Source organism: Eriocheir sinensis, chromosome 30 (genome assembly GCF_024679095.1).
Source record: "Eriocheir sinensis breed Jianghai 21 chromosome 30, ASM2467909v1, whole genome shotgun sequence".
Classification (NCBI taxonomy): Eukaryota; Metazoa; Arthropoda; class Malacostraca; order Decapoda; family Varunidae; genus Eriocheir; species Eriocheir sinensis.
The window spans coordinates 6,383,418-6,401,964 of record NC_066538.1 but is presented as its reverse complement, the minus strand read 5'-3'; the positions used below and the strand labels follow the sequence as shown (position 1 = coordinate 6,401,964).

General features: G+C 43.9%; 1 protein-coding gene across 1 annotated transcript in view; it reads left to right on the top strand.

Annotated features, from left to right (window-relative positions):
• The window catches only part of LOC127005513 (dynein axonemal heavy chain 7-like), a 63,315-nt gene extending 44,768 nt beyond the window's left edge, over positions 1-18,547 (top strand). Inside the window, exons 53-69 of the mRNA XM_050874429.1 lie at positions 520-712; positions 1,881-2,040; positions 2,783-2,988; positions 3,635-3,775; positions 3,875-4,032; positions 5,621-5,772; positions 6,054-6,296; positions 6,643-6,918; positions 7,885-8,013; positions 8,640-8,795; positions 9,517-9,783; positions 10,609-10,788; positions 11,209-11,355; positions 12,256-12,402; positions 13,812-14,428; positions 14,826-15,414; positions 16,159-18,547. Of these exons, the coding sequence (XP_050730386.1) occupies positions 520-712; positions 1,881-2,040; positions 2,783-2,988; positions 3,635-3,775; positions 3,875-4,032; positions 5,621-5,772; positions 6,054-6,296; positions 6,643-6,918; positions 7,885-8,013; positions 8,640-8,795; positions 9,517-9,783; positions 10,609-10,788; positions 11,209-11,355; positions 12,256-12,402; positions 13,812-14,428; positions 14,826-15,342 (3,689 nt within the window). The 3' untranslated portion in view covers positions 15,343-15,414; positions 16,159-18,547. The remainder of the gene's footprint in view (positions 1-519; positions 713-1,880; positions 2,041-2,782; positions 2,989-3,634; positions 3,776-3,874; positions 4,033-5,620; positions 5,773-6,053; positions 6,297-6,642; positions 6,919-7,884; positions 8,014-8,639; positions 8,796-9,516; positions 9,784-10,608; positions 10,789-11,208; positions 11,356-12,255; positions 12,403-13,811; positions 14,429-14,825; positions 15,415-16,158) is intronic.

Here is an 18,547-nt window from a genome sequence, read left to right as displayed (position 1 = left end):
CAAGGTGTTTACAGGATTTTCTTTGTTTTCTTTGTTTATTGTCACTCAAGGTGTTTACAGGATTTTCTTTTATTTTCTTTGTTTTTTGTCACTCAAGGTGTTTACAGGATTTTCTTTCTATTTTCTTTGTTTATTGTCACTCAAGGTGTTTACAGGATTTTCTTTTATTTTCTTTGTTTTTTGTCACTCAAGGTGTTTACAGGATTTTCTTTTATTTTCTTTGTTTTTTGTCACTCAAGGTGTTTACAGGATTTTCTTTGTTTTCTTTGTTTATTGTCACTCAAGGTGTTTACAGGATTTTCTTTGTTTTCTTTGTTTATTGTCACTCAAGGTGTTTACAGGATTTTCTTTTATTTTCTTTGTTTTTTGCCACTCAAGGTGTTTACAGGATTTTCTTTTATTTTCTTTGTTTTTTTGCCACTCAAGGTGTTTACAGGATTTTCTTTCTAGTTTTCTTTGTTTCTTTATCAGCTACGAGTGTATACCGGCCATAGTCCTTCAAGTTTCCTCTTCTGGCAGGCGGGGTGAAGGTGGTAGCCGTGGGGTCCCTCACTCTACAGTACAACAACAACTTCCGCCTCTACCTCTCCACCCGCCACCCCAGGCCACCCATCTCCCTGGAGGTCGCCGGGGCTCTCACTGTGGTCAACTTTACAGTGACGGTCCACGGCCTTCACGACCACCTCAGGCAGATTCTCGTCAGTAAAGAAAGGTAGGTGACAGAGAGAGAGAGAGAGAGAGAGAGAGTGTGTGTGTGACCTGATATATCTTTGCATGAGGAGGATCATAACATAGATTTATAAAGGGCAGTACTATTAGTCGAATCCCAAAATTTTCGGGTCCCTACAGAGTTATTCATCCCAAACTCTGTAGGGACCCAAAACTTCTCGGATTCGACTTGTAGTACTGCCCAAAGATGTAATGAAGCTGGTGCATGAAAGACAGAAGCTAGGGTGTAAGGTGATTTCATATCATATATATCTTTTATCTTTCCCCCTTTTATTTTTTGTGTGTGTCATCATTCATCTACCCTATCCTACCTGCTGCTGCTGCTTTTCACTGTGTCTCATCCTCATACAACCCAGAACTGGACGAGTGGCAGTGGATGATGGTAACAAGGCATATAATTCACCTCTTACCTAACAACACCCTACTTTACCCTAGCCTCACCCTGCCTCACCCTGCCTCATCCCCACACACAGGCCAGAACTGAAGACGAAAGACAGTAGCCGGTTCTAACATTATTTATCAGCCTCTTACATCCTTGCCTAATCCTAACAGCACCCTACTTTACCCTAGCCTTACCCTGCCTCATCCCCACACCGGGCAGAACTGAAGGTGAAAGACGATAGCCGGTTGTAACTTTATTTATCAATCTCTTACCTTCCATTTGCCTAATCCTAACAACACCTTTCTTTACCCTAGCAACACCTTACTTTACCCTAGCAACACCCTGCCTCATCCACACACCGGGCAGAACTGAAGGTGAAAGACAGTAGCCGGTTCTAACATTATATATCAGCCTCTTACATCCTTGCCTAATCCTAACAACACCTTTCTTTACCCTAGCAACACCCTGCCTCACTCTGCCTCATCCTAACCTTGACGATGACACGGAAATATGCACAAACAACCCTAATTTGACTTGTAACTTTCCATACATAATTCCCATTCATGTGACTTGTAACCTTCCCTGCATTACACCTAACAACGCAGGGCAGAACTAAAGATGAAAGACTGTATCCGGTTGTGACAATATTTATCAGTCTCTTACATCCTCTTTACTTAATCCTAACAGCACCCTACTATACTCACCCTTACTCCTTACCTTTACTCCTTTACTCACCTGCATTACCTCACCCTGCCTCATGCATCCACAGGCCAGAGCTGGAAGATGAGAGGCAGAAGCTGGTGGTCACAATGTCGTCCTACCAGAGGGCGCTGCAGGCCACTGAGGAACGCATCCTTCACACGTTGTCATCTGTCCAGGGCAATATATTAGAGTCCGAGGAGGCAATTCTTATCCTGCAGCAGACCAAGGTGAACGGGAAGGCTGGGGAGGAAGAGGAGGGAGAAAAGTTAGTAAAGTTGATGGGGAGAAAATGTGATGATGGTGAAATTGCCGGAGGTGATAAGGAAAAAGGGGAAGGGATGGTGAAGAGGGAGGGTGAAGAGGGGAACTGGGAGATGATTGAGAGGACTTGGAAGGGAAAAAAGAAGAGAAGTGAAGGGGAGGAAATTTGATAGGGGCAAGGAAGAGGAAAGTTGGCAAAGGTGATAGGAAGGAGAAGGGATGGTGAAGGGAAAGGGTGGGGAAGGGAACTGGGAGGTGATTGAGAGGACTTGGAAGGGAAAAAAAAGCAGAGAATTGAAGGGGAGGAAATTTGGTAGGGGCAAGAAAGGGGAAAGTTGGCAAAGGTGATAGGAAGTAGATTATGCGATAGAAGCTATATATAGACTAGATTAATTAGGTTAGTTATTTAGAAAGGTTAGGTTAGGTTAGGTTAGGTTTTTCAACAGTAAATACTAGATATGGGCTAGGCTAGTTAGGTAGCTTGGAAAGGTGAGGAGGGAAGGATGGGGAAGGGAATTGGAAGGTGGTGAAGAGGAAGAGAGGGAGAAAAAGGTGGTAAAGTTGAGAGGGAGAAATCTTGTAGTGGTGAGGAATGGGGGAAAGTTGTCCGAGGCTATAAAAAAAATAAATAAATAAATGCGACTTTCTTTATTGCTATTATTATTATTATTTTTGTCTCCTTTACTCCATACAAAATAATCCCCACAGCAAATGTCCAACGAGATCAAGAGGAAGCAGGAGCAGTGTGCCGAGACAGAGGCGGCCTTGCTGGAGTGTTGCCGCCAGTACGAGGCCGTGTCCCGCCCCGCCGCCGCCCTCTACATGACCCTGGCCAGCCTCACCGCCCTTTCCCACATGTACCAATACTCCCTCAGCTGGTACATCACACTCTACATCTTCATCATCGACAACACGTGAGCCGCCTCAGTTCACCTGCTGCTTTATGCTTTTATTTATTTATTTATTTTTTATTTTTTATTTTTTTTACGGCAAAGGAGACAGCACAAGGGCACAAAAAAAAGGGAAACAATAAAAAAAAGCCCGCTACTCGCTGCTCCTGTAAAAAATCCGAAGGGGCGGCCAAAATTTAAGAGTAGTCAATTATGTGAGAAGAGGTGTCCTGATTAAGTTCTCTTCTTTTATAGATAAGTTTGTATTTCAGTTTCTGTTGTAAAATCTTGCTTTCGGCCCTTTAAATGTTTCTCCTCTCCTGTCATATCAAGAAGCAGTCATCAAAACATATAAAAGAAAAGTTTGGTGGTATGTTTTCATAGTTTTTATTCATATCCATAATGAAGACTTGCATTTTACCCCCTGAGATGCTGGTGAGGAGCATGAAGGCCTAGGCTGTGGAGCACTCTTTGGCTCAATGCTCAACTGAAAATACTGTATTGATGATCAGTTTTTCAATATTTTCATTCCAGTTTCCATTGTGAAAATTTGCATTCAGCTCTCAGAAAAATTTCTACCATCAGTGAGAAGCTTGTTTCTAATTTTTTCTTCCAGTTTCCAGTTAAAACACACATTTTGGTCCCTTAAACCTTTCTTCTCTGCTGTCAGAGGGAAAAGCTCAGTGCTGGAGCGTCGACTGGGGCTGCTGCGCGAGGCCCTGGTGGGGGGGGTGCAGCGGGCGGTGGTGCGGGGCCTGGCCACCCCCCACCACCTGCCCTTCACCCTCCTTGTGGCTTTCCACACACTCAGGTGAGACAAAATTGATGCTCTAAACTTTGTCCTGAAAATAATGATAAAAAAATTTGACTTTTAGCAAACAGAAAACAATTACAATGACTCTCCCTACAGAGGCGAGGGAGGTGTGAGCATCCAGGAGGAGGCAGCACTGTACCACCTCGTAGCCCAGAGCACCAGCACGGCCCCAGCACACCCTGTCTGGCTGCCCCCGCCCCTGCTGCATGCCTGGCCCGCCCTGCACTACCTCATGACCCTCCCTGTCTTCCATGGTGAGCTTACATACATGGCTGGATGGACGGGGAGATGGATGAGTGAATGGGTGGTTAGGTGTAATGCAGGGAAAGTTATAAGTCACATGAGGGTTGCTTGTGCATATTTCCGTGTCATCGTCAAGGTTAACAGCATAGACATAATATTCTTGCTTCTTGCTGATGACAAGGAAACACTCACAAAGACTCTCATGTGACTTCTATCTCTCTTGTGACTTGTAATAACATGAATAGGAATTACATATGGAAAGTTATAAGTCACATGAGGGTTGTTTATGCATATGTTCGTGTCGTCATCAAGGTTAACAGCATAGACATAATATTCTTGCTTCTTGCTGATGACACAGAAACACTCACAAAGACTCTCATGTGACTTGTAACTCTCTTGTGACTTGTAATAACATGAATGGGAATTACGTACGGAAAATTACAAGCCACGTGAGGGTTGTTTATGCATATGTTCGTGTCGTCATCAAGGTTATCAGAGTAGACATATTTTTGTTCCTTGCTGATGACATGGAAACATTCACAAAGACTCTCATGTGACTTGTAATACATGAATGGGAATTACGTACGGAAAGTTACAAGTCACATGAGGATTGTTTATGCATGTGTTCGTGTCATCGTCAAGGGTAACAGCACAGACATAATATTCTTGGTCCTTGCTGATGACACAGAAACACTCACAAAGACACTCATGTGACTTGTAACTCTCCGTGCATAACATAGGTAGGTGGGTTGATGGAGGGTTGGGCGATGAGGAGAGGAATAAGTCAAGAAACTCACCTACAATGGGAGAAATAATAATCGTAACTCTGATGCTTTAATTTCATATCTTCTTCATATGTCTCACTTTAGCAACATTCACAACGTTAAACACTTTATAGACTTTGACTGACTGGACAATGAAAATTTACAGAGGAGATTGATTTTGATATGCAACCAAAAATAAGTAGGTGGATGAACGGATTCTTCAACATTTTGTAACTACTGAGGGATGGATGGATGAGCTCTAGTTAGTAAATACCATAAATGTCAGTAGGGGTGTTAACTTCACGTATATTCATGAAGGGAGTGAGTGGATAAGTGCTCCAACAATTCATCCTCTCTCTCTCTCTCTCTCTCTCTCTCTCTCTCTCTCTCTCTCTCTCTCTCTCTCTCTCTCTCTCTCTCTCTCTCTCTCTCTCTCTCTCTCTCTCTCTCTCTCTCTCTCTCTCTCTCTCTCTCTCTCTCTCTCTCTCTCTCTCTCTCTCTCTCTCTCTCTCTCTCAAGAATGTAGAACAACAACTTGTGCTCACTTATATAAAGGATAAGTAAATTTTCAATATCCATTTGTAAAAGAATTGAATCTATCTCATTTTTTTCCCCCAGAATGTTATCAGTTCATTCAAAGAGGAAGGACATACCGAAGTTGACCTCTCTTTTGGCCGCTCCTCAGAACTCTTTTTATTGGAGCGGTGATTAGCGGGCTTTTTTCACTACTGTTTCCTTTTTTTGCCCTTGAGCTGTTTCCTTTGCTGTAAAAAAATTAGAAAATAAGAAAATAAAAAAAATACATTTCAATATTAATTACTGTTTTGCCCCCAAGATCTAGAGGAGAGTCTAAGGGAGCAGAGTGAGGCGTGGGTGAGGCTGGTGGAGAGTCAGGGGCTGCCGGAGAAGAGTGTGTTCCCCCGACCCTGGCACCTCCTCCCTCCCCTGCCATGGCTCCTGCTTGTCTCGGCCCTCAGGAAAGACAAGGTAAATCATTAGGCATTGTCAGGCACTCATTATTTTCCTCAAACATTTGAAGTGAAATTAAAACTGAAATGAAAGATGAAAGGGGCACCAGTTCAAGCAATACAATACTCTGGTAGTTTTTTTAACAACAAAGGAAGCAGCTCAAGGGCACAAAAAGAAAATGTAGAAAAAAAAGCCTCCTAACCACTGCTCCTATTAAAGACAAAGTAAAGAGTGGCCAAAAAGAGAGGTTAATTTCTATATATTACTTTTGTGTGTGTTAATATTACACATGCACTCAGGTAACATGGGCCGTCAAGACCACTGTGGCAGAGGTGATGGGGAGCCAGTATGTCGTGCCGCCCCCTCTTGCACTCGGGGAACTCCTGCAGCTGCCCGCCCCCACCAAGGGCCCGGCTCCCCCTCCGCCGCCCACCCGCCACCCGCCACCCCTCCTGCTGGTGACCTCTGCTGGTGTTGATCCCCTGGAGGAGGTGCGGGTGTTGGGGATGCCGTTTACCAGTGTGTCCCTCGGGCAGGGCCAGGTGGGTGTGGCAGGGTGTATTGAGGCTTAGGAAGGGGGTATATACAGACCCTAACAAAGTCCCTTCATTGAGTAGACATGAATGTGAAAAATACAACAGACAAAATACCATTACAGTCTTTTTTCTTTTCTTTACCTGCCTAAGTATGTAATTTTTTTCTATATATTGCATTTTTCTGTTTGTGTGTCAGTAAAGCTGTAATAATTGTTTAAAGGAGACAAAGATACCAGTGCATAACATTTTTTTTCATTTTGTGATCTTGGTAATTTTTGTTTCGTATATTAAGATATTTATTCATTTATCTTTTCATCTTTTTATTTGTTCATTTTGTGTGTGTGTGAGACAGAGTCGGGTGGCAGAGGAGGCGGTGAGGGTGGGGGTGGAGGAGGGGGGTTGGGTGGTGCTCCAGAACCTCCACCACGCCCTGGACTGGCTCCCATCCCTCGCCAACACCATCTCCCGCCTCTACAACCCTCCCTCCACCCCGTCAGCATCCACCACCTCCGGCACCACCACCGCTGCTGCTCCCACCCACACTCGCCCTGCTGCTGCCTCTGCCGCTGCCGCCACCACCCTCCACCCATCCTTCAGACTCATCCTGACCACTGAACCAACTCCAAAGGTATACTCACTTTTGTACCAGTTGGGGGTTACACAGACATACATTATTAACCCGGTATCAGCGGGGATCATGTTTCTTAATGGTCCCTCCAAGCGAGAAAAATGAGAAAAAATCACCCCTTACACAAACCATTTCATAATATATATCAAAGCATTTGTGATCAGATTATGTATCATCTATATTGGGGGGGTTTATATCATGGCACAGATTTGGCTCGTCACTGCTACACGGTAAAGCCACAAATTTGGCCCGTCGCTGCTACCGGGTTAAATAAAACCTTGACTGCGGATTTCCTACAAGAAGACATCACCAATATACTGGAATGGAACAAAAAGTGGCTGCTACAATTCAATGAAGAAAAATGTAAAGTCCTGCACCTTGGGAGGAGATATCCAGCATACCAATACCACATGGGAAACACTCCACTATCCACCACAGAGGCAGAGAAAGACCTGGGACTATATGTTACCAGGCTACCAGTGAAAGCCGAATCTGTGCCAATTGCAAAGGACGGTTTAAATTTTGTAGATACACATGCATACACTTTATAAATTCGTTGGGTACACATATACTTTTTTTAATTTGGTGAATACACATGCATAGACTTCTTGAATTTGGATGCTGCACAGACATGCACTTTTCAAATCCACGTCACTTTGATACTTGTAACCTGTGGGATGCACTATTTAATTTTTGCACATGAACCTCAGTTTCTCATCAAATTTAATTCATTTGGTCTGTAGTTTGATCCACTTAAGACCTGTTTGCCACACTAGATCATTTTAAGTTGAACATTTTATAGCTCACACTCCTCATGACACACTCTTTGATCACACACCATTCATCATCATCATCATCATCACCATTCAAGACCGTAATGTATTAATTTCTCACCACTGGGACAGATTTTACAATATTCCCTTTTTTTCCATATATTCTAGTGCTTAACTCTCATTGTCTCACCAGTTCCCGGCCTCCCTGCTGCGGGTGGTGGAGAAGGTGTGGGTGGACTGCCCTGCCGACCCCTGCCACGCCCTCCACCAGAACTTCCAAACACTCTTCCGCCACGCCGCACACATCCACTTCACAGACGAGGTGACTTGACTCTCGTACTTTCTATATTCAGGCAGTTTAAGACTTTAGGAATGAAGGGTAAAGGAAATGTTAAAAACTGAAGCTCACTCACTTTCTGTATTCATTCATTATAAGATCAGGAATAAAGGGAAAAGGATGAAGTGTAAAAAAATTGAAACACACACACTTTTTTGTATTGATGCAGGAAGAAGATAAGGAGGCAGTATTAGAAGTGACTGTAATAAGAGTATAGCAAGATGACAAATTTTGATCTTATGTCACAGGAAGAAGAGGAGGAGGGAAGCAAGCGTAGAACCAGTTAGCATATTAAGATTTTGGTCGGTATTATAAGACATTTTTGCTTCTCACATCAGCTATTTCTAAAGGTCAAAGAGGGGGTCAGTCGGGTTCTAATGAGTGTTTCTTCAGGTTCACGGTACAGAGGAAGGGTCACACTACCACCAGGGTCATACAACTACTCCTGTAAATCCCCACAACTCCCACGAAAGCCTTGTCAAATATGTGTTCTTGGGCGGTGAAATGTCTTGCAATACGACCCCTTATCTCACAGGGAGAAGACGAGATGAAAGTAAGGGGGAGGGAAGCAAGAGTAGAGCCAGATACCATTTTAAGATCTTTTGCCACAGGAAGAAGAGGAGGAGGCAGCCACATGGGGTCTGCTGCACGGGTTGGCTGTCTTCCACACCGTCGTGAGTGAGCGAGGGAGACACGGACACCTGGCGTGGACCAACCCTCCGGCCTTCACCTCGGCTGACCTCGTCCTCACAGTTAACATCGTCACTGTGAGTCACCATCGTTACTCTTATGTGTCTGTGTGTGTATAAGCTTGTGAACATACATCTCCTTTACCATCCAGGTTTCACAAGCATAATGTCGGCATATATATAATTTTATTGACCCATTGCTTAATTATCTGTAACCTCATATGACACCTGTGGCTAGTTCAGTATATAAGAGAGACAATCACCCTTTTCAAATAATAAAAAATCATCTAAATTATTCAGAGTATTTTTTCTTCGTCATTTGAGGATTGGTCTGATGGAAGCGCATACAGAGTGAAAAGTGTGACTGATATTTAAGCAAGCAGACCGATAAGAGCTAGTTCTGAAAAGCCACGAGTACTGCTTCTGTTTGCTTATGCCGGAGCAGTGTGTAGCAGGCTTTTTTATTTTTCTTTGTTTATTGCCCTTGAGCAGTTTCCTTTACTGTAAAATGAACGAACTTAGTACTCAGGAGGTATTCAGGCAGTTTAAGACTTTAGGAATGAAGGGTAAAGGAAATGTTAAAAACTGAAGCTCACTCACTTTCTGTATTCTTTCATTACAAGACTAGGAACACACATTTTTTTTTTGTATTCATGCAGGAAGTAGATAAGGAGGCAGTATTAGAGGTGACCCTGTAGTGGAAGTAGAGCCAGATGACAAATTTAGATCTTATGTCACAAGGGAAGGGGGCTGAAGGTGTGTCCATATATTCATCCGCTCTCATCCTTCCCTTGGCCAGTCCAGCATAGATGAGGGCCAAGAGCTGGATCTGGAGAGCCTGGAGTACCTGGTTGGACGGGTGATCTACGGGGGCCGGGTGCTGAGGACGGAGGACCAGCGGGTGATCAGCAGCATCCTGAGGGAGGTGTTGAGTCTCTCCCTGGGTCGCCCTGCCCTGGAGGAGCCGCCCCAGCCAGTCCCAGGGGAGGAGCTGGAATGCCGGGGCCTGGCAGGACTGTTTCCGGAGGTCCTGGGGAAGGTGGAGGATGTGCAGGACTTCCTAGTGGTGAGGAGGTGGTGTTGTTGTCATTATTATTATTATTATTATTATTATTATTATTATTATTATTGTTATAAGAGGTGAGGCAGGTAGAGAGGGAGGAGTGCAGACACTGTAAGCTGCCTGTTCATCTTCCTCCCAGCACCTGAGATGCCGAGAAAGAGAAAATGAAAGGAGAAAGAGGACGAGAAAATATAACTGGCCAGTGTTCTTGGTGGGAATGGGAGGGGGGTGGGGGTGATCATGTTGGGTCAGGGAGGGAGTGTTCTGTGGGTGAGTGATTGTGGTGAGGATGTGTTGTGTTGTGATAGCTGGATGGATACGATAGTGTTTTTGTTGATGGGGAGGGACAAGAGTGATTCTGATGGGTCAAGGAGGGTATGTTTTGATGGGGAATGATTGTTGTGATGATGTGTTGTCATGGAGTGAACAGTAATGATGGGAAGTGGTGATGTTTGTTGATGTACAAGATGGATAATACTTGTGGAGATATCACTGATGTTGTAGTAATAATAACAGAAATAGTAACAAAAATAGTGATGATAACAGTGAAGGGATATGGTGAATTGGTGATGATACTCAACATCAACAGTGGTGATTGGTAGACAGTAAGTAAGTGTTTTGTGTTCAGAGCTGCACACTGGGTGATGATGGTGGCAGTGATAAAGATGGCCTCTGCAGACTAATGGCTAAAGACTGAAATGATTGGTTGAGAAATTAGAGGAAGATGATGGTGCAGCAACAATAGTGAAAAACAGAATATTCAATAGTTGATGTGCTGTGGTTAGGGCTGTACAAAGGACAATGGTAATGGTGATCATTGCTTTATAGACTGTGACTGGGCTGGAGGACCCTGAGATCTTTGGGCTGCCAGCTGGCGTACAGCGGTTACAGGAGGAGGAGAGTGGCCATGCCCTCCTGACGGCCCTGGCCACAGCCGGCGGTGCCCAGGACCCGGCTGGCTCTGTGGAGAGCAGCCTGGCCAAGGAGCTGATGAAAGTGAAGAAAATGGTAATGAGTTGATGAGTGTTGAGGCTAAAAACAACAACAAAAACAAAGTAGAATTTGGGTTGCAATCAGACAACATCTACCTGCATAATTTCTCGAGATTTATATAAAAAAGTACTCTGATATTTGTTTCCTCACTGTTTGTTCATATCCACATACATACATACATTGTATACATGTATTTGACAGTCATATTAACAAGGCACAGCAAAAATATAAGAAAAATTAAGAAAGATGTGAGATGTGAAATCTTTCCAGACTGAGCAATAAATCAATGGAATATATTATCAGAAGTTATTCACCAAAAACATTCACAGTATTAATGAAAAATAAGATAAAATAGTTTCATAAGACAGGACACAATGAGCTTGACTCAGTCTTGTCAAAGCACAATCAGGTAACAACTTGCCTACATCTTCACAGCTGCCTGAACCTGTGGCGGGGGCCGAGAGGCTGCAGCGCGGCGAGGACGAGGACCTGGTGTTGGTGGTGCGGCGCGAGGCGGAGCACCACAACACTGCCCTGGCCACCATCACCACCACGCTGCAGGCCGCCATACACACCACAGCAGTAAGACACCCAGACTACCTACCCATTTGTGACTTTGGGGGAATTAGGAATGTTCATCTATGTGCTATTCTAGTTCTTACTTTTTTAATTAACCCGTCCGCTGCGATTGGCACGGATTTGGCCTTCACTGGTAGCCTGGTAACATATCCTCCCAGGCCTTTGTCTGCCTCTGTGGTGGATAGTGGAGTGTTTCCCATGTGGTATTGGTATGCTGGATATCCCCTCTAAAGGTGCATGACTTTACATTTTTCTTCATTGAATTGTAGCAGTCACTTTTTGTTCCACTCCAGTAGCTTGGTGATGCCTTCTTGTAGGAAATCTGCAGTCAAGGGGTTAAAGAAGACAGCTCAAAGGCAAAAAAGAATAAAAATAAAAACTTGCTATACCACTGCTCCTGCAAAGATGGAAGTATGAAACCAGGGGAAAAAAGAGAAGGAATTGAGGATAGGTGTAGGAATGAACCATTGTTAAAGTGATGTATGTCTGAGGCGTGGTGGTCTAGTGGGTTGAAGTGTCAAGTCTTGGAAGTGAAGAGCCAGGGTGAGGCAGTTTGAACTCCATTACCTCTGTGGGACATTAGCAAGGGCATCTTATCTTAAACCCAGGGCCACAACCTCAAAGTATCAACCCTATATGAACACGGATCAAAGCTGCCAAAGAAGCGAAAATAGTAAATGTATGTCAGTCCTTATTTTGACTATAGATCACTGCATATTATTTACAATTTTCATATATTTTCTATTTTAATTTTTAAAGGTAAAACTTCTTCAAATTCTACACCTTTATGATGAAGAAATTATCTCTTTGCACTTATCAGTCTTAAAAGTCTTTAGATATAGCAGTTATATGAGAAATGAAGAAGTTACACACTAAAATAATAATCCTGCTTGTTTGGGTCAGGCCGGTGGTGGGGACACAAGTGGAGTTGCCGCAGCGGTGGGGGTGGGGCGCACTCCCCCCTGCTGGCTGAAGCTGTATTCCACACCCGCCCCGCCCCTCCTCAACCACTTCCTGCAGCAGCTTCACGCCAGGACCAGCTTCCTTCAGGTTCGGGAGACAGCCTGTGTGTTGGCAAGTGTAGGGAGAGGCCAAGGATACAAAGACATATAAGGGGTGCAGGTTATCTCTTTTATCACATTTATTGACATACAAGGGGTGCAGGTTATTTTATTTATCACATTTACTAATATACAAGGGGTGCAGGTTATCTCTTTTATCACATTTATTGACATACAAGGGGTGCAGGTTATTTTATTTATCACATTCACTGACATACAAGGGGTGCAGGTTATCACACCAACCCCTACACTACCTCACCTGGTCCTTCCACCTCACAGACCTGCCCCTGAACCTCTGCCTGACCTCCCTGCTAACCCACCCTCTGACCCTTCATCTGAACCTCCTGTTGAGTCGCCTGATGTTCCTGCTGATCCTCCTCCACCTTCAGAGTCCCCTGCTAATCAGTCTGAACCCTCTAACCCATATGTAGAAATGATAGCCAGTTTAAATCGTGACCAAATGACTAAATATTTAAGTGAATAAGGGATGTCACGAAGTAAATTTTGGTAAGGGAGATGTGTAAAAATTATAATCGGGGTTAGTTATGGGCAGGGAGGTATGTGGAAATAAATCCTATATCTTAACATGACCAAATGACTAACTATGGAAGTGAGTAAGGGAGACCAGGAAGGAAGTGACATCAGCCTTGGTCAGTGAGATGTGTAAAATTAATAGTCAAAAGGTAAGTTATGGGTTAGAGATAGTGGGAGGGAATGAAGTCGAGGAAAGATGAATGTCAGGGAGTGGGAGAGACACATAGGCCTTCCAACCCCATAAGGGAAAATAAGGACGTTAAATGAAGAAGATGAAAAGAAGAAGAAGAATGAAGTTGAGGAATGATGGATGTCAGGGAGGAGAGAGTCTACGATTGTCAAAAGTGGGAGAAACATATAGGCCCTCCAACTCCATAAGGGAAAATAAGGATGTTAAATGAAGAAGATGAAAAGGAAGAAGAAGAATGAAGTCAAGGAATGATGAATGTCAGGGAGGAGAGAGTCTACGATCGTCAAGAGTGGGAGAGACACATAGGCCTTCCAACACCATAAGGGAAAATAAGGATGTTAAATGAAGAAGAAGAAGAAAAAGAAGAAGAAAAATGAAGTCAAGGAGCCAGGAACACAGATAAAAGTAGGTATGGAGATAGGACAACACTAGACTAACTCAGGTCCTTTATATTTCAATAAGGTAAATAACTACTAGGTAAATACAAGAAAGTAAATAGAACAAGCGAAATACAATACAGAAAACACAAGGCAAATACAACAAAAATGATGAATACAAGGCAAATGCAAGGTAGATATAGCCAGGTAAATACAGGTAAAAGAACAAGGTAAATATAATGAGGTAAACACAACAAAGTAAACACGAGGTAAATACAAGTTCCTCTCCTCCAACAGAGCATGGTCGAGGGTGGGGCACAGCGCCACTTCCCGCTAGCCGTGTTCCAGTTCCTGCCGGCCTTTCTCACCACCGCCCTCCGAAGAGCCGCCCGCGCCGCCTACCAGCCTCTGCACTACCTCACCTGGTCCTTCCACCTCACAGACCTGCCCCCTGAACCTCTGCCTGACCTCCCTGCTGACCCATCCCCTGACCCTTCATCTGAACCTCCTGTTGAGTCACCTGATGTTCCTGCTGATCCTCCTCCACCTTCAGAGTCCCCTGCTAATCAGTCTGAACCCTCTAACCCTCCAGTTGATCCCCCGTGTGATCCTACGTCTACCCCTCCCTGTGAAAACCCAACAGAATCACCTACGGTTGATTCTACACAGCTATCTGATCCACCTACAGACCGCACACCTGCCACACCAACACCACAGAGCAATGCCTCACAAGACTCCCCCTCCCAAGGCACTGTAGATGAAGAGCTAGAGGGGGAGAAGGCAGAGGAGGAGGGTCTTCAGGAGGACAAGGAGGAAGAGGAGGAGCATGTGTGGGCTTGCTGGGGGCAGGATGGTAACACACGGCTGCTTGCTTCTGGGCTCTGGCTGGTGGGCGCCTCATGGAATGCTGAAAGGTGGGTGTATGTGTTCACCTTATATATTACATGAGGGGATCAGTCTTCAAAATCCTAGGTCTGAAGGCTTTGGGTTTTTCATTCTTGGAGCAGAATCTCTGACAGACACCTGGTGCTCATTTATTGTTGGCACGGAGACTGTCCATCCATCTCCACTCCACCTGGGAATTGAACGCAAGATCTCTTGTTTGTGAGCCATGTGCTGACTACTTCACTGTGGAGTGTGTGTGTCACTGTGTATATATTTTTTATTTATATATGTGTTCTCTTCTTTTAATTCTTTCGGTATAAATTATATCTGCACCAAACATCTCAAGCTTTCTTGTTAAATAGAAGAGGAAATAAACACCATCCTCCTCCTGCACTTTTATATAACCCGAAGTGGCTGTCTCTTCAGGTATGAGCTGGAGGAGGCCTCACTGCAGGGGCTTGTAGAGCCCCTCCCTCTGCTCTCCATGGTGCCCCTGGTGACCCAAGGCAGCACACCTCCACAAGACCACATCCAGGAAGAGGTCCCAGTAGACTCTGATGGGTTGGCCTCCCCTGGTGATGGGTTGGCCTCCCCTGGTGATGGGTTGGCCTCCCCTGGTGATGGGTTGGCCTCCCCTGGTGATGGGTTGGCCTCCCCTGGTAATGGGTTGGCCTCCCCTGGAGATGGGTCGGGCAGCTTGGTCAGGTCATCCCTGGAGAGCGGCTGCCCCTCGCTGGACATCCAACTCGAGGAAGCTGAGGACATTGAGGCTGCCAGGGGTGAGGAAGAGGGTGATGCTGGGCAGTACCTGTGTCCCTTGTACCAGGGTGGCCCCAGCAGCACCCCTGGACCGCCTGTGCTGATGGTGTCCCTCCCGTCAGGGCCTCAAGGGGCGGACTATTGGGTGCAGCGGCGGGTGGCCATTTACCTTAGTCAGCACTGAGATAACAGCACAGCAGCAGCACTCAGCATCTGGACCTTGCCATGCAGCCTTTCACCTCTATTAACTGGGCAGGTATGTGTGTATATTTTAGTTGTTTGGATTTTTTTGTGTTGCTGATTTATTTTTTCTAGAAGCATCATCATTTAGCACCATCATAGGACATCAGGGAGGAGCAAGTATATGATCGTCAAGAGTAGGAGAGATTCGTAGTCCGTCCAACCCCATAAGGGAAAATAAGTACCTTTAACGAGGAGAAGAAGAAAAAGATCAGCAATTAGCTCTCATTCATTTTGCTCTTGAACGTTCCCAAGCAGCCACCCAGCCATGTTAACGATACATAAGTACAGATGGTCTAACATTAACCTGGTAGCTGCGGGGATCATGTTTCTTAATGGTCCATCTAAGCGAGAAAAATGAGAAAAAAGCATCACTCACAAAAACCATTTCATAATATATACCAAAGCATTTGTGATCAGTTTATGTTTCATCTATTTTGGGGCTATTTATATCATGGCACAAATTGGGCCCGTTGCTGCTACACGGTAAAGCCACAAATTTGTCCCGTCGCTGCTACCGGGTTAAGACTGTTTATGCTGCCTCAGATATCCCTACTGTAGCACTCCACCCAAATATTTGAGTTAAAAACCTAATGCAGAAATTTGGGTCATAATGCATTTATATTTATAGGTGCCTAAGTACAGATGGTTTAACATTAAGATGATTTTCGTTACCTCAGATATCACCACATTGATACTCTCCCCAAAAGAAATTAGAGTTAAAATCGAGGTCTGGGTTCTAATGCATTTATATTTACAGGCGAGTGGGCATGTCATCTCAATATGTGCAGCCACCCCGACCCACCCACAGGACATCAGATCCCTTGTGAGCCCTCTGATCTTATACATGCAGCTGCTCCTCCCCCTGAAGTGACGTCAGATCCTTCGGGGGGCCTCTCGTCTTCTTCCCTGTTGTCTGATTCATTGACCTGGTAGCTGCAGGGATCATGTTTCTTAAAGGCCCCTCTAAGCGAGAAAAATGAGAAAAAATCATCACTCACGCAAACCATTTCATAATATATATCAACGCATTTGTGATCATTTTATGCATCATTTATTTTGGGGGGGGGTTTATATCATGGCAAAAATTTGGCCCGTCGCTGGTACACGGTAAAGCCACAAATTTGGCCCGTCACTGCTATTGGATTAAACATTCATTCAAGATAGAGATGAATAGGTTTTGTGAGGAGTTTGTGCAATATCTGAAAACTTTTAGATATGAAAGAAGAGTACTTAAGTTACTGTGTTAGTCAGTCCTGCCTATGACTTAAACTCCTTCAAGAGGGCTGCATGAAGACACTTCTCCAACCAAAACTGACTTTCTTCTGGCCACTCAATTGTTTTCTTTTGCTGGAGTAGAGATTAGCAGGCTTTTTTTGTGTGTTTTTGTCTTATTTTTTGCCTTTAAGCTGTTTCCATTACTGTAATGATAATAACAATGATTGCAAAAGTTGGAATCCGAGAGATTAGCAATGTAGCTGAAAAGTGTGTTGATGCAGTGAATGAGAATGGGCATTACCTTGTGAATGTGTGTGCTGAGAGGGTCTGCTCCTGCCAAACACCTTTCACCACAAGTTAATCCACTGTTATACCAGGGTAAGAGAGAATGAAAGGAGCTTGATACATTATATAGCTGTGGGTAATAGATGTAGGCTAAAGGTTACGAGAGAAATGTTGAATGGTTCTTTAACCCGTCCGCTGTGATTGGCACGGATTTCGCCTTCATTGGTAGCATGGTAACATATACTCTCAGGTCTTTCTCTGCCTCTGTGGTGAATAGTGGAGTGTTTCCCATGTGGTATTGGCAGTGGTGGGCACTGCTAACTGAAAAGTTAGCTTTGCTAACTGGTAATCCACTAACTAAAAAGTTAGCTTTGCTTATGCTAAACCACTAAACTGATAAATTAGTATAAGCTAACACTAACCGCTAACAGCTAACTTTTTTTCAAAGATTTGGAAATGGAAGATGCAGTACCCTAGCTAGAATACCAAAAAGTTTCCCTAATAATTGTCCAATTCCCCTACTTTAAGGCATATTTACCCAAAAGTGGAAGCCCTGGAATTATTGTGCCATGTGGCGCAACTGGTGCTGTGACTGCCCACAACAGACAAGAACAAACCTGTATGAATTTTTTAGTGGACTTAAAGTTAGCGAAGGAGGAATTACATTTTGTGGAAGCTAACTGGTCCATTAACTGTTTCCAAAGTTAGCAAAAATGCTAATCAGCTAACAAAAAGGTTAGCTTCACTAATTAGTGGTTAGCGGATTAGCGGAACCGTGCCCACCACTGGGTATTGGTATGCTGAATTTCCCCTCCCAGTTGGTGCATGACTACATTTTACTTCATTGAAATATAGCAGCCACTTTTTGCTCCACTCCTGTATCTTGGTGATGTCTTAATTCTTGTAGGAAATCCGCATCCAAGGGGTTAAATGTCAGTTTCATCACTCCATCTGCTAAACATTCTCTACTTAAGGGTCTTTTTATATCAGTTACTTCCCAGTCTGTCACATTTTGTCCATCTGTTGTCTTCTGTCCTCTCCTCTCTTGACCATTACCTTTCCGTTATTGTAATGGCCTTCATTATACCATCTACTTTTTGGTTTTATCCATTTCCAGTTTTTCTTATCTATTATAGCGATACCCAGCATCCATCTCTCCTTCCCTCTTTGGACACATCTCGGTATCCTTTCCAGAAACTTAACGTTCATGTCCATGTCTCTGACCCACACATCATGACATGGAGGATGCAGTCACTGTTAACCCTTCGCTCCAAGCACATATGAGTTAGGAATCCCTTCAACATTTTAACTTGTTTTCTAAAGGGGCTGCAGTATGTTATTCCCAGATCTAGTGCGACATTTGCTTTAATCAGTTGTCCCAAGTAAGCAGATTCCCTTACTGTTTCTTAGGTGACTATGGGCTTGATTTAAGCATAATTGTTGAACAGTATTTAAGTCTCTCAGTTTAGTTCTGTTATCACTTCATTACTGATTGCTAAAAAGTATAGTATAGTATATCTAAATCTATCTATATATCTATCTAGAATATATATACAAACACATAGTAAATGCCTTTTTTCTTCATTTACAATTGGTCTTCGAGAAGAAAATTGAATACATATAAAAAGTGTTAATATATTGCTAAA